General features: G+C 35.1%; 1 protein-coding gene across 50 annotated transcripts in view; it reads right to left on the minus strand.

The window, feature by feature from the left end:
* Scml2 (Scm polycomb group protein like 2) overlaps nucleotides 1-14,286 on the minus strand; it is a 90,941-nt gene extending 76,655 nt beyond the window's left edge. For 49 of the 50 annotated variants that reach the window (XM_052171273.1, XM_052171286.1, XM_052171313.1 and 46 more), the window contains exons 1-2: nucleotides 14,198-14,286; nucleotides 5,092-5,137 (exon numbers count right to left, since the gene is read on the minus strand). In XM_052171273.1, coding sequence (XP_052027233.1) covers nucleotides 5,092-5,137; nucleotides 14,198-14,236 — 85 coding nt within the window. In that variant the 5' untranslated portion in view covers nucleotides 14,237-14,286. Of the gene's footprint in view, nucleotides 1-5,091; nucleotides 5,138-13,802 lie in introns of all 50 variants that reach the window. The other variant, XM_052171274.1, reaches the window with a different exon arrangement.
* Nucleotides 14,287-14,733: the final 447 nt, after the last annotated feature.

The raw sequence follows: 14,733 nt of genomic DNA on the forward strand, positions 1-14,733 counted from the left end.
AATATGTATGATTTCAATTATTTACATTCAATTGCAGTCCAAAATATAAAAAAAATTGAAGAGATAATTTTTAAGTTTTAACGTTGTACAGTTGTTCTAACTAGTGAGATGAAATGTGACACTCACATTCCATCCCACCCAAGACACATATGCCACGAATACAAGCAGATCAACTGGCCAGTGTTCAGATATTTTATCTTACTTCCAACGTAACAATAGCCACAAAGTTCAAGTATAGTAATGCTGGTAATTCATATATGTGAGAGAGAAACCATAGTGCTACTCTTTCTTTACATGAAAAGGTGAATGAAACACAATATGTATGCTTACAGCTGCCAATCTTGTGCCTTATTTACAAATCAAACATTACCATACATATATATGTAAAACATACATTAATGTCAAATTTCAAGCATCTCCTGGGATAGAATCTTAGAATACACCCAATATATCCCAAGAGAAGGATTACCACATCCTTCAAAGGATAGCACACATATCTACACAAATTGTTTATCAATCAATTTTCTAGAAAATACAAATTAAAATGCCTGAGAGTATCTGTGGATTTCTGTAATATAAATAATGATGCCATGGCTGACTGTAGGATACAAAACCAAAGCCATGAAGCATGAAGTTGGGGGAAGATGTACACAATTAGCTCCTCAAAGTCACTATTAGCCACACCTTTATACCACAAAATAATGTTTTTCTATGTGTACCTATGCATGTGCATTACACATACCATGCATAAGACTATAGAATTTTTTTAAATAAAAAATTTAGCCAATGATCTAAAATTCCAGTTTCCACATGATATGGAGTATGGTGTGGAGTACTACCCCAGTGTTGAAAACATGTGCTTCGGAATCTGATATGCCTCTTTTCAGCATGGCTCTACTTCTTATTATAAAATGCTGAGCCTATCATTTTATTTTCTTAGCCTCAGTTATCACATTTACAATATGTGAAAACTAATATGTATGGTATAAGGCAAGATTAATGTTACAACTCACTAAAATTGTAAATATTTATCTTTGTCAAAAGTAAAAACTGAGATTCGCAGGTACACAAATTGTCAAAATATTTTCTTGATCTAACCTTACAAACTATTATAACCAGGATTAATTTCTATCATGTTGTTAGCCAATGGCAATCTATAGTACAGATCATATAGAGGCTTAATTTGCCTTTTAAAAAAGACTATTCACTACTACTTATGTGATAATTACTACCATTAACATAATGGAAACACACATGGGCCCAAGTTTTACTAGATTAAACACACCTAAGACTACAGTTGGAATTCCTAACCAACAACCAAAAGTGAGTCTGAAATTTTTGTTCTGACTTTGCATCATGTTATCATTAGAGTAGGAGAATATTAAGGTCATCGTCTTAGAGGTGATGTCTGGAAACTGATATATCTCTTCAAAACATAGGCGCACATACATAACTGCATAATCTGGTTGCTGTATATCCACATCCTTGGTGTCCTTCATGTTAGCCTGGACTACATTCGAATTTATACATAAGGTTTAATAAACTGTAGCACATGGAATAGAATCTCTATCAACCTTCTTGATTTTCTCTAGAGTAAATCAGAATTATGGCTTTACAAGTGTCAGGATTGGGTTCATATGCTATATGAAGACAATGAGCAGAAAATACCTTAGATGAAGTTTCTCAGTTTACTATCAGCATACACTACATCACAGCATGTTTATCACAATTATAATTATTTACTATCTATCTGCCCACTTAAGCTTAGAAAAGCAGAAATTATATTTATTCTGTTTGGTACTAGATTCCTACATGGGTCATTAATATGTGTAAAGCATTATCCTAATTACTGCAGATGCATGAGTTAAGAAAGATAAAAAGGTGAAAATCCTGTCTAACAGTCACTCATTGATGACAAAAAGAAAATGTTTAGGTCCTGAAATATATCTTCATATAATTGCCTGGTTTGTTAAAGTTATCTCATTTTTAAATCAAAAGTCTGATAATTTTAAATAATGGCAAAATTCTATCATTAAATATTGGACAAATTTGTACTTAAATATAGTTGTAATTGTATGCAATCCTTATCAATTCATCTTCAAATGAAATTGAAGTGTTATACTAAAGTTTACATTTTCTAAAACTAAGGTTTTATGGTGTTGGAATCTAGTACATAAATTCAATACCAAAAGCAACATGAGTTCATTATAACATTGAGGAACAAAAATTATGTATTAAATTACTTTAAAACTTCTGCTTTGCACAGATGTACTTGATTGTGTAGTTCCCTTTTTAGCATCCATTGATTCTAACCACAGGAAAAAATAACACTGCAATAATCTGAAAGCACTTCAAAAATTATCTAAATAATTTATTTTTTATTAAAACTGTCTTAATTTTATGTTTATCTTCATTTTTATGTGTTCTGCAATTTTGAGTATGTTACACACTTTACTTGTTCATTTTATGTACTCTAATTTTTGCTATTATGATGAAAGCTGGGGGGGTGGGATAGAGTGCTTTTGGAGGGGAAACTAGAAAGGGGACAATATTTGATATGTAAATAAAAAAATCTAATAAAAAATAAATTTTAAGACTGCAAAACAAGATGAAAGCTGCAAAAAAGCAGGTATTTAATTCTGTCTTGCTCGGTGCTATATTCCTTCTAACACTTATAACACATCCCAAGGCCTAGGATATGGAATGCTCTTAAGAATTTGTTAAATGAATGTACCAATACATCTAAATGAACTACCGGTGAAACTTTCAACTGCTTAAAATAATATCCTAGAATTAAAATGATGTTTTTAAGTATTCAAAATATTCCATGTAATCTAGAATATGACATACTTCAACAAACTACTCAGGTTTTCCTCTATGCTAAACTAAATAATTCAAGTACTCAAAATCCTTGAGCTGTCATACATCTAAATACATCATGTCACTCAGACAAATTATCATATATGTAAGAAAATTGAATATATACTTGAATAAAAAATAAGCAAATGTGTAAAGAATGAATTATGGGAAATAAAGAAGAACTTAGGATGGCGGAGAAGCATCTTAAAAAATGCTCAACTTAATTATTCATTAGGGAAATGCAAATCAAAACAACCCTGAGATTTCACCTTACACCAGTCAGAATGGCTAAGATTAAAAATTCAGGAGACAGCAGGTGTTGGAGAGGATGTGGAGAAAGAGGAACACTCCTCCACTGCTGCTGGGGTTGCAAATTGGTACAACCACTCTGGAAATCAGTCTGGCGGTTCCTCAGAAAACTGGGCACCTCACTTCCAGAAGATCCTGCTATACCACTCCTGGGCATATACCCAAAAGATTCCCCAGCATGTAATAATGATACATGTTCCACTATGTTCATAGCAGCCCTATTTATAATTGCCAGAAGCTGGAAAGAACCCAGGTATCCCTCAACAGAAGAGTGGATGCAAAAAATATGGTATATCTACACAATGGAGTAATATTCAGTCATTAGAAACAATGAATTCATGAAATTCTTAGGCAAATGGATGGAGCTGGAGAATATCATACTAAGTGAGGTAACCCAGACTCAAAAGGTGAATCATGGTATGCACTCACTAATAAATGGATAATAACCTAGAAAACTGCAATACCCAAAACATAATCCACACATCAAATGAGGTACAAGAACGGAGGAGTGCCCCCTTGTTCTGGAAAGACTCAGTGAAGCAATATAGGGCAAAACCAGAACAGGGAAGTGGGAAGGGGTGGGTGGGAGGACAGGGGGAGAGAAGGGGGCTTATGGGACTTTCAGGGAGTGGGGGGCTAGAAAAGGGGAAAACATTGGAAATGTAAATAAAAAACATATCGGATAAAAAATATGAAAGTAAAAAAAAAGAATGAATTATGGGAAATAAAGCACAACAAATTATAAACTAGTATGACCTATTAATGAGTCAGTAAGAAGGCCACTTGTACCTACAGAAAGACAGGATGAAAAATTATTCATTTATTCATATTATAATCAAGAAAGGGGAGTGGGGAGGGCGGTTATGAGATGGGGGTGGGTGGTGGAGCGGTAACCAGGAAGGGGGATATCATTTGAGATGTAAACAAATGGAATGATTAAGTTTTTTTAAAAGAAAGAAAAACAATTGTATTTATTCCATCTGTATTTTCTATTTTTATTATGTTTTATTGACGTGTACTGAAAAAATGCTTTTCACATGCTAGTCAAGTTACTCTTAATTCTGAACTTACACCCCTAGTGCAGATTTTGATTCTTACTTGTTCAAATACCTCCATGACTTATAGTCCTTTTTTTAATGTAAATCTTCAGGTTTGTAATTCACTTTCAATTAATTTAGTAATTTTTGTCTACCATTTTTCTGTATTATTTTTCATGATAATCTTCAATTTTAACATGTTTTTCTACATATTTCTTCTATTTTATTATAAATGTTTTCCATATAAATCTCTGATTTTATCACAAAATGCTTTTAATTCCACCTTCACATCATTTATACAGGTTTTTATATCTACCATTTTGTCTGTTTTAACTTTCTATGATATAGTCAATTTTAATGTACCTGTTTTATTTTCTATATTCCTTGTTTACATTCCAAATGATTTCCCCTTTTCCAGTTCTCCCCTCCCCATAAGTCCCATAAGCCCTCTTCCCTCCACTGGTTCCCCAATCAACCCCCTCCCACGAAGCATATATCTCTAGTATAAATCTAAAAAACTCCATTGTATTTAGAGGTGAGGGAGAAGACTCAGCTGATAAAGCACTTACTGTTCTTGTAGATAACCTAAGTTTAGTTCCTGCTATCCACATTAGGCGGATTGCAACTGCCTGAAACAACTCTAGGAGATTTGATGCCTTCTTCGAGTTGCTAATATGTCTAAAGTGAAATCTAAGAAAAAGTTTCTTCTTTCCAATATTTAATAAATTATTCTGGGGGGAAACACTAGAAATCAAGCATGAAACTATTCAATAGGAGAAAGTATATAATTAAGCAGGTAGTTATTTAATATTATTTCCTTTAAACATTTTAAAGGCTTTATTTCAAAAGTTACAAAGAAATAGCTAATAAACAAGATTTAGCTTACCTTCATTTGCTGTTTGTCCCATAGTATTTGCTCCTGCTATATTCTCCTACAAAGAAAAATACATAATACCTTAGTTTAAGCATTATACTTTTCTAAGAGGTGATAGTAATAAAGTTTCAAATTCAAATCACTTTAATAGCTTCCCCTGAATAAAAAATATGGTAGCTGTGAACTAGAAAAAAATGTTAAGAGTAGTGATTGCTAATGGAACTTGGCTAAGTATAGGGCTTCCCTTTAGGGGGGAATCAAAACTGAAGGGCTAAATCAGAGTAGATGTTAGGTAGGCAGCCACTAGTATTCTAATTGAGGCCTATACTAGAGTCCTTATAATAATACTGAGAAGTAGAAAAATCATGAATGCAATTCAAAATTCCATGAATCAAGTCTTCTAACATTACTTGTTGGGAACCAAGTACTGTAGTATAGACCTATAATTCCAATACTCAAGAAGCTGTAGCAAGAGTGTCTTGAATTTTTAGTGATCATTGTTTAAATAGTGAGAGTCTTGTCTCAAAAATTCAAGTAAATTAATTTTAGGGAAAAATTGATCATTAGGAAGCTGGCATTCACTATTGATTAGATATTTTTCTTTATGTCCTTAATATACTCTATACTCTAAAATAAAGATATTAGACCATCCTAAAAAGTTTCAAATACAGGCAAAAATGTATATATTAATAAATGTAAAAAAGTCAGGTGTATATTAATCCTCCTGTTAAGATACAATGTTTAGATATAATGATGTGTAGTTATAGGAATATACCCATGAGCTCACTCAGAAAGAATTCTATTATCTCTAACCCAAGACTTATTTGCACTTGACTCCTCACCTCCTCTAACTTTACATCTTCTGATTACTTTCAATTTGTTGTCCTTTCACTCATGTATCAATCAGTGGCCAACACTTAGGTGACTACACAGCTAATTTTCCTTCCCCTTGACACTTACTGATTTACACTTTCATTCAGTTCTATCCAGTGTACCAAAACAGCTGCCTAGCTTGTTTTGCTGTTGGTATACTTTTCTACAATAGTACATAATATATCAGATATAGTCTTGGCTGTTTTCGCCTACTCTTCTTGCAACTGGCTATACAATTAAGAAAAAAATCCAGGACTTTCTGTGGTGTAACACTAAGATCCTCCATAATTTCAAAATTACAAGATATATATTTACTCACATACACCCTATATCCTAACCCCAAAAGACTCCAGCTATGCCACTCCTGGGCAACAGAGGAATTGGTACATTTACACAATGGAGTACTACTCAGCTATTAAAAACAATGAATTCATGACATTCTTAGGCAAATGGATGGACCTAGAAAATATCATCCCTGAGTGAGGTAACCCAATCACAAAAGAACACATATAAGAATGCACTCACTGGTAAGTATATATTAGCCCAAAAGCTCAGAAGACCCACGATACAATTCTCAGACCATATGAAGCTCAAGAAGGAAGACCAAAGTATGGATGTTTCAGTCCTTCTTAGAAGAAAGAACAAAATACTCACAGGAGGAAATACGGGAACCAAGTATGGAGGAGAGACTGGAGAAAAGGCCATTCAGAAACTGCTCCACCTGGGTATCCATCCCATATACACTTCATAACCTGGAGGCTATTGTTGATGCCAGGAAGTGCTTGCTGGCAGGAGCCTGATATAGCTGTCTCCTGAGAGGCTGTGCCAGAGCCTGACTAATATAGATGTGGATGCTTGCAGCCAACCATTGGACTGAGTATGGGGACTCCATTGGAGGAAGTGAAAAAGGACCCAAGGAGCTGACTCCCCAGAGCTCCTAGGGACTAAATCACTAACCAAAGAGTATACATAGAAGAACCCATGGCTCCAGTTCCACATGTAGCAGAGTATGGCCTTATCTGGCATCAATGGGAGAAGTCCTTGGTCCCAGTGTAGGGGAATGCCAGGACAGTGAGTTGGGAATAGGTGGGTAGCTGGGGAAGGACTCTTATAGAAGCTGGAGAGGGGTGATGGGATAGGGAGTTTGCTGAGGGGAAACGGGGATAACATTTGAAATGTAAATAAATAAAATATCCAATAAAAAAAATCTGAAAATTCTAAAGAAGGAAATAACATTATTAAACAAAATTATAGGCATTAAGGGGAGTTAAATATTCTATTGTCAGAAAGAACTAACTTAGAATATAAAAGGCTTTTGAACTCATTATGTAAAAAATTGAGCACTTCTACAAACACTATAAATGTTCCTAAAACCCAACAGACCTTATCTAAGAAGTGGAGCAGTCTTCAACCCCAGAGTAACACAGTAGAAGCAGGGCAAGGATTCCTATAACCCCAGTTTTGTGGGCAACCTAACACAGTTTTTTAAAGGGGAAAGAGGCTAAAACTATACACACAAAAAATATTATACTGAGGCTTGAATGTGTGGAACTCAACTACAGATGTAACAGAATCTGCCTATAAAGAGGAGCCTATAAAGAGGATACTAAAATGATAAAAAGGTCAAGTGATCAAATTCTGTTTCACGATTTGTTATAATGACAGTAAAATAATATTTGTATGTGTATGCATACCATGTTGGGGAAGGTATTGTGGGTCATTCACATAGCTGATAGTTTCAAAGAGTAGAGAAAGAACAAAATGGAATTTAAGATTAAAGACAAAATAAGCTCCTGCCTCTGCCACTAGCTTTGTGAAATCCATTGCTGCTCAGGTTTTCTCTTGATCCTCAGTTCCCTCTATATTCTCTCAAGAGTCCATGGCTTTAAGAGCTACCCATACACATATAACTCATAAAACATTCTCATTTCTCTTCGACCTTACCTCTAGAAGTCAAACGAATTAAGGTTGACTATTTGATACCAGCTAGAACTACAAGGAGCATGTGTTCAGAAGATAATAAAGATGCAAAGCTATAGAGATGGCTCAGAGGTTTCCCCATGTTAAATTATGGTTAACATTCTTTACACCATACCATGTAGCCATGAAAATTAGATATAACCATGTAGGTATAGCACCCAATTCTAGAGTCTTGAACAAGTGAGAACTTAAAGACAGAAACAAAGTGTGTTGGGTTATATAGTTTTCTAATGCTCTGACATTTTCATTGCCAAAGGAGGAGCCATTCTCCAGTAATTATCAGAAAACTTCTCTAGAAATTATTGAATAAAGTGGTCTACCAAAACCCAAACCAATGCCAACTTGTGCTGAATTGCTGAGGTAATTATTCTCAAACATTTTTTTCCTTTAAGATGAGTTAACATTCAAGAAATTTTTGGACCCACACTGATGAAAAAAAAAAACTTGTGTATTCCTAGAAACTTCATTTTAATTCTTTTGGAAAAACTTTATCATCTGACATATTTTCAAAACTATTATACAAATTAAGAAATGCTGTTATCCATCTGCTTATCCTTCCAAATAAAAAACATACACATAAACCCACACACATTTATCTGAAAGTATTTATTTTATATACACCTTCAAAGTTCCACCCTCCAATGAAATTCTAACAATGCATATTATAAGTTCATAAGCCAACATTGTCAGCTAAAAGAAAAAGCTCCACTGTCTTCACAAAATGAGAGAAGGAAATATATATAAGTTAAAAGCACAAAATATGCACTTAAATTTTTTCATTTGACTTCAAATGAAGTTTTCATTTTTGTAGCAACATGCTTCTAACAAATTTAAAACACTCTCATAACTAAGTTTTTACAGTGTTAGTACCTATCCTTAAAAGAAAGAAAACAAAAGTATGTTACTTGCTGAATTGGACATAATTTGTCATATTATGAATTTACAACTATTGATTTTATTCACCCAGGTTATTAAAATAATAAGTCTCTGAAACATAAAATGAAAAGCAATCAGAAAAAAAAACTAAAAAAAAAAAATAAGGTGCAGTTGACAAACATGATAACACACTCCTATAATCCGAACACATGAGAAGCTAAGTCAAGACAAGCATACAGGGAAACTGTGTCTGAAATAAAAATTCTATTGGTGACTCGGCGGTACTTAGAATATGATGGTAGTAAGGATTTATATCAAATTGTATCCTCCAAAAATAGAAAAATAAAATTTTCTAGAGAGATTCTTAGTAATTTTTAGTAGGGTCTACCACAACAAATTAGTAATATCTCTTTCTACATCAAAACAAATTCAACAGCACTTAAAAGTGAAGACAGGAGGCCCCTGAACTCCTGTTCAATGTCAGCCTTAGCTACATGAGACCCTAGATCAAAAGATAAAATACATAAAAGTTAAAAAACACAAGAGAAAAAGAAAAGTCAAAGAATCATATTTTTAAGTTATATAAAGAATTACTTGACATTTTAAAATTATTTATGGGGAAGTTCTAAACATATATGGTAGAATTTCATATCAGAAAATATATAAAAGACAAGGAAAAGGTTGCCAAAATAATTTATAATTGTAAATTCCTAAGGTTTTAAAACACAGCCACAAGTTAATTGCTCAAAGACCTGCTGTCCACTGACATTTGCGAAGGGCTAGAGTTAATGGCAGGGCATGTCCATTTACTATAGGCAACCCATGGTTTAATATTTTAATAAAGGAAGTAGATCAAGTTACAGCCTACTTCTATTATCAGGGATCCTAAATTTTTAGTTTCTAAGACTAGTACTTAGAATAATGGACTAGTACTTAGAATTAGTACTAGTAATAATGGAAATGACAACAGTGCCTACTAAACGAGAGACTGTAGAAAAGCATACAACAAACTACCATCTAAACTGTCTAGAAAACTAACCATCCCTGATAGTACTTCAAACTACACATTTAAATATCTGTAACTTTTGAAAAAAGTTGATTGTAAAATCTGATTTTTTAATGAAAAAATAAAAAATTTTAAATTATAAAGTAATTTAAAACTAAGTAATACACAAATGCACATAGCACTATTGGCAATTTTATTTCAATAGTGAGCACAACGACTGTTTTATCTGGGTAGATTTATGAAACTCTAACAAGTTAGTTAAAAATTGGACATTAGTTCCAAGTAATTTTAAAGTCTAATGAAAAATATTCCAAATAATATACATTAATACTTTTCAATGGAAATAAAAACACAAGAGCTTCATAGCAAGAAGTACATTTCTGTGCTCAAACACATTTGAATTAAAATAAAAGCTAGCCAAAACTGATTTAAAGTAGTAAAAGGGACCAAATATTAAATAACTTCTCAAGGCTATAAGGTACATATCAAACAGTTTTTTATATCTGGAATTCTGTACTAGTTGATCCTTTTGAGAAACAAAAGTTGAGGAAACTGATATGTATTCTGAAGGTAAGACCTAATCCTTAGAATAGAAAGTGTCCTCAAGTATATCATAGAATTGCAGAAATAATCTCTTTTTAAGTTTACAATGGCACATTACTATAAAATGTGAGCATTCTCTTTCCAGTCTTAGAACAATTTGGTCCTATAAACTTAGAAAGGGAAAGAACCACAGCCATAAATGCAAGTCACAAGTAAGGGGTATTTATCTTCAAATGTTTCCCAACTCCTTACTTATAAAAAAAAAAAAAGAAAAGAAAAGAAACAAGTGGACTCTATTATTTAAGTCTTAAATACAGAATTCATCTAGTCTAAAAACATCATCATATTCAGTGGCCATATGCACTGCAAACTCCTTTAAATTTCTCACATAAGTGAAGTCATGTTCTTTTATTGTTAAAAAACCTCCTAACACATGTCTCAAAACAAAAATAGGAGGAAGCATTAGGGATGTTACGATTAATAGAAATTACAACATAAACACCATTACTATTATTTTTAATGGCACTTATACTAAATAACAAAGGCAAAACAACCAAAAATGCCTTAACTCATGAAAATCAAACATACTTCATTTTAAATCTTAGATCATTTCTCAAATTTGTTCAAGTTATTCTGCTTTTTAAAAAACTACTCATTTGTGTTAGAGTTTTGCAAATGGGACAGAGGTAAAGGCATTGCTATACCTAAAATAACCAAAACCCAAGCTAGTAAGTATAGCTACTTAAGGTATTTTGTGTCTACATTTATAAAATTAAATGAATATATTATACAACTTTGGGGTTAAGATAAATGAAAAATGCATTCTACTTCCCTTTAGATAAAATGTTAAAAAGAAAATCAAGACTTTCTAAAAACAGGTAAACCTTTACAATCACCATCATCTATTCTCTAATTTCTAGGTGTCCTGTGACTACAATCACTTCAAATCTAAAGATCTCATGTACTAACTCGATATTAATAACGATTTTAAGTTTCTTAGGTGACTAGTAATTCAAACAGAGGATCCTCTTGCATCCACCCCAGAATCTCCTTAACCCAAAGACAGGGGCAATAAAAATCTCAAGTAAAATACTCTACCCAAAAGAATTCAAATTAAAACTTGTATCTGAATAAAACATTTTCATCCAAAAGACATAGTATTTACTTAGCCTTTTTCAAGGCACTTTCCTATCATCAATTATTTCTTAGTGAGACAGCCTAGGATTACCCAGACCATTTCAATGATGCGGAAACAGACACCAAAAGAAGAGAACAGGGGCAGGAAAAGGGGTGATAGGAAGCATCTGGGAGGAACAAGCAGGCAACTAAAAAGGAACAAGCTCAAAAGAAAATAAGAGTTACTTCCAACCGTAGCTGACCATCACAATCATTATTTTGGCTTTAGAGAAATTTAAGACATATTTTGAAATAGGAAAAGTACTCTGTAAGTCTAGTTATAACCTAACCTACTTGGTATTAAATATGCAGTTGCTTAGCATTTAAAAATACCCAACTTCCAACTAACACTAGCAAAATATCTGTCTTCCATAGACCTACTCAGAAAATAATCTCATAAAATATGTGTTCACATAATCATAACAAAATGCACAAAAATCACAGAAGTCAGAAATAAATTTGGGTAATGTAAAGAACAGTGGCAAAAGTACTTGAGCTGGTCCATTAGTCAAAGAAACACTCTCTATCAATTATCATCATAATTCTTAGAAACCTTGAAATATACAAGGATAAGGTGCTAGTGGGTTGTTCGCCTTAAACACAAGAAACTTAAATGCATAATGGACTTTGAATAAATATATCTTGAATTGGGTGAATTCCATAAAATAAACAAGCACTGGTGCTTAATGAAAACCTTAACTGAGCCATAAATCTAAAAGGCTGACAAAATATCTGACCAAATCATGACAAATAAGAAAAGATGCTTAAGGAGCAACATTGTGTATCAGTTTTAAAACATCTTCTTACAGACAGTACAATACCAGTTACATTATCCACACCCCCTCACTAAATTACATTTCTAAAGAAAACCAGGTCCTCTTGGGTGAACAGGCTCACAAGGAACTTACATGTTTGTAGGATATACCATTCAAAAATTTTCAAAGCTATTTAAGTGGTTTGACTAAGTTCTTTGAAATAAACTATTTTAAAGATGATGGATAAACTGTCTTACTTTGAAAAGCTCATTTTAACATACCTCCCATTAAATACAGAAAACCACAAACAGATTAAAAGAATATCCATGAAAAAAAGAAAAGCTGGGCACACACATTTAATCCTACTACTTGGGAGGCAGAGACAGGCAGATTTCTGAGTTTGAGGCCAACCTGGTCTACAGAGTGAGTTCCAGGACAGCCAGGGCTACACAGAGAAACCCTGTCTCGAACCCTCCCCCCCCAAAAAAATCCTTACAAATAGGTTAATTAATGGGAAAGGGGGCAAAAAAAAAGATAAAATTGCCATTACATTTAGAATGAACATTTCCAAACAATTAGAAAAAAAATCAAGGTTATGCCAATGAATTACTACCATAAAACAACTGCTAATAAATATAGAAGTACATCTTACAATATTCTTCCCTCAAACTGAAAATAAAAATATTGTCCCTGGAAGAATTAAAATTGCAACAACTGATGCTCTCTAAGGAAACAAGCATCTCTATTACTTTTGGAAATCATGCATCATAAGATATTTCCCCTGCCTTGGTTTTCCCTTAGTAACCAATTTTTAAAAGGCAAACTACAGTCTCACTAATGGCAAGTCATAAGTCTTAATATTCTCATTCTCAAACAGAATCAGATTTCAAATTGTAACCATACTTTGTGTTGAATGACAAGTGTTTAACAACCTTCTTTAAAACATCAACACCCTCAGAAACATGTAAGTAAATGTGAGCTGTCCACATACATACAAAGCAGGACAGGAGGGGAAAGGGGAGATAGGTGATTACTAGTCCGCTTTTAAAGCTACATATACAGCTCAAAGCACTCCCCTCCCCCCAAAAAATAGCTGATAAAATCCTAATATCTCTTTTTCTGACTTTTGGAGTACAAGTACTATTCAGGTTAAAAAAAATCAATAAAAGAGAAAAACCTTCACAGAGCTGTTTCTAAGCAAAATTTTGCTTGACTGCTAACCATCATCTCCTTGAATACATCTCCTTGCCTAAAAGGTCTCAGGGGAAATTGGTCCTAGCCTTTATGCAATACTCTGGGATGGCTAACCCTGTGAGGATCCCCAAGCCACACACCTGGTACCAGACCCACAAGGGGCTCCAGGCCACAGGCATATCTTTCTAGGTTGATGTTCCCTCCCAAAATCCAAGTTACCTCCCAAATCCTTGTCTCAGCCCAAATCTTTCAAAGTCACCCGACCCTTAGCCCTACCAACCACCCGCAAAGCCCTCAGGCTGCAGCCTGGCCCCACCTACCCTGGGGAGAATTGCAGAGGGCGCTGTCGAAGCTCCTGGAGAGGGGGCCTGTTGAGGGACTGGGCCAGGGGCCGAATGCCTCTAGCAAGATGGGTCAGTGAAGTGGGTTCCGGATAAGTGTGAAGGCCAGCAGCGAGTGCTAGCAATGGAGATGGCCCACAGAGAACACTAATTTAGACACAGCAGCCGTGGCATCTGGGGTAAAGCGTCCAGGGGTGTGAGACAGGGGTGTTGGGACAAACTGAGGCGGGACTCTGGCTCAGCAGTAAGGGGGCGTTCCCAGCGCAGGACGTGCCCCTAAGGCGCCCCGCCGCCCGCCCTGCAGACAGCCATCTGGAGTCCAACCATCAGGACAACGTCTCCACGTCCCAAGGGGGACCAGGGCCACCACGCACCTCCGGTCTCCTCCGCCCGAGCAAAAACACTTCTGTCATGCTAGCTCCGAGAGCAGGCACCAGACTTCACGTTGCAGCCGCCATTTTTGAGAAGCCGCGCGCAGAGCCGCGCATGCCCCACAACCGACATATCCACCCCGCCCTCCCCACAGCAAGCTGTGTGCCCCACGGTCTCTGCAAACACGCCCTAAGACTGCTGCCGCGGGGTGGAGCTTAAGCCCTAGACCCACCAACCTGCATGAGTTTGAGCAATGGCCATCAGGGAGAAATGGTGATGCTGAAAAGCCTTGGGCAGTTTTCCCTTATCAGTCAGGATCAAAGCATCCTAGCAGCAGCCCAAACACCCAAGACCCCTGGAGTTCCATCCTGGGGACTCACTGCATTTAGACTTTTAGATCCCTGGCTAACTCCTACTTTGGCCACTGACCCAAAAGGGAAAAAAAAAAAAAAACTTCCACAAGAAACCAAGTTCAAGGAGCAAGGAAAACTCTGCTCCTACTATGAAAATTGAGCTGCTCTTTCCTTCTGAGGTTCCA

This window comes from Apodemus sylvaticus, chromosome X (assembly GCF_947179515.1).
Source record: "Apodemus sylvaticus chromosome X, mApoSyl1.1, whole genome shotgun sequence".
Classification (NCBI taxonomy): Eukaryota; Metazoa; Chordata; class Mammalia; order Rodentia; family Muridae; genus Apodemus; species Apodemus sylvaticus.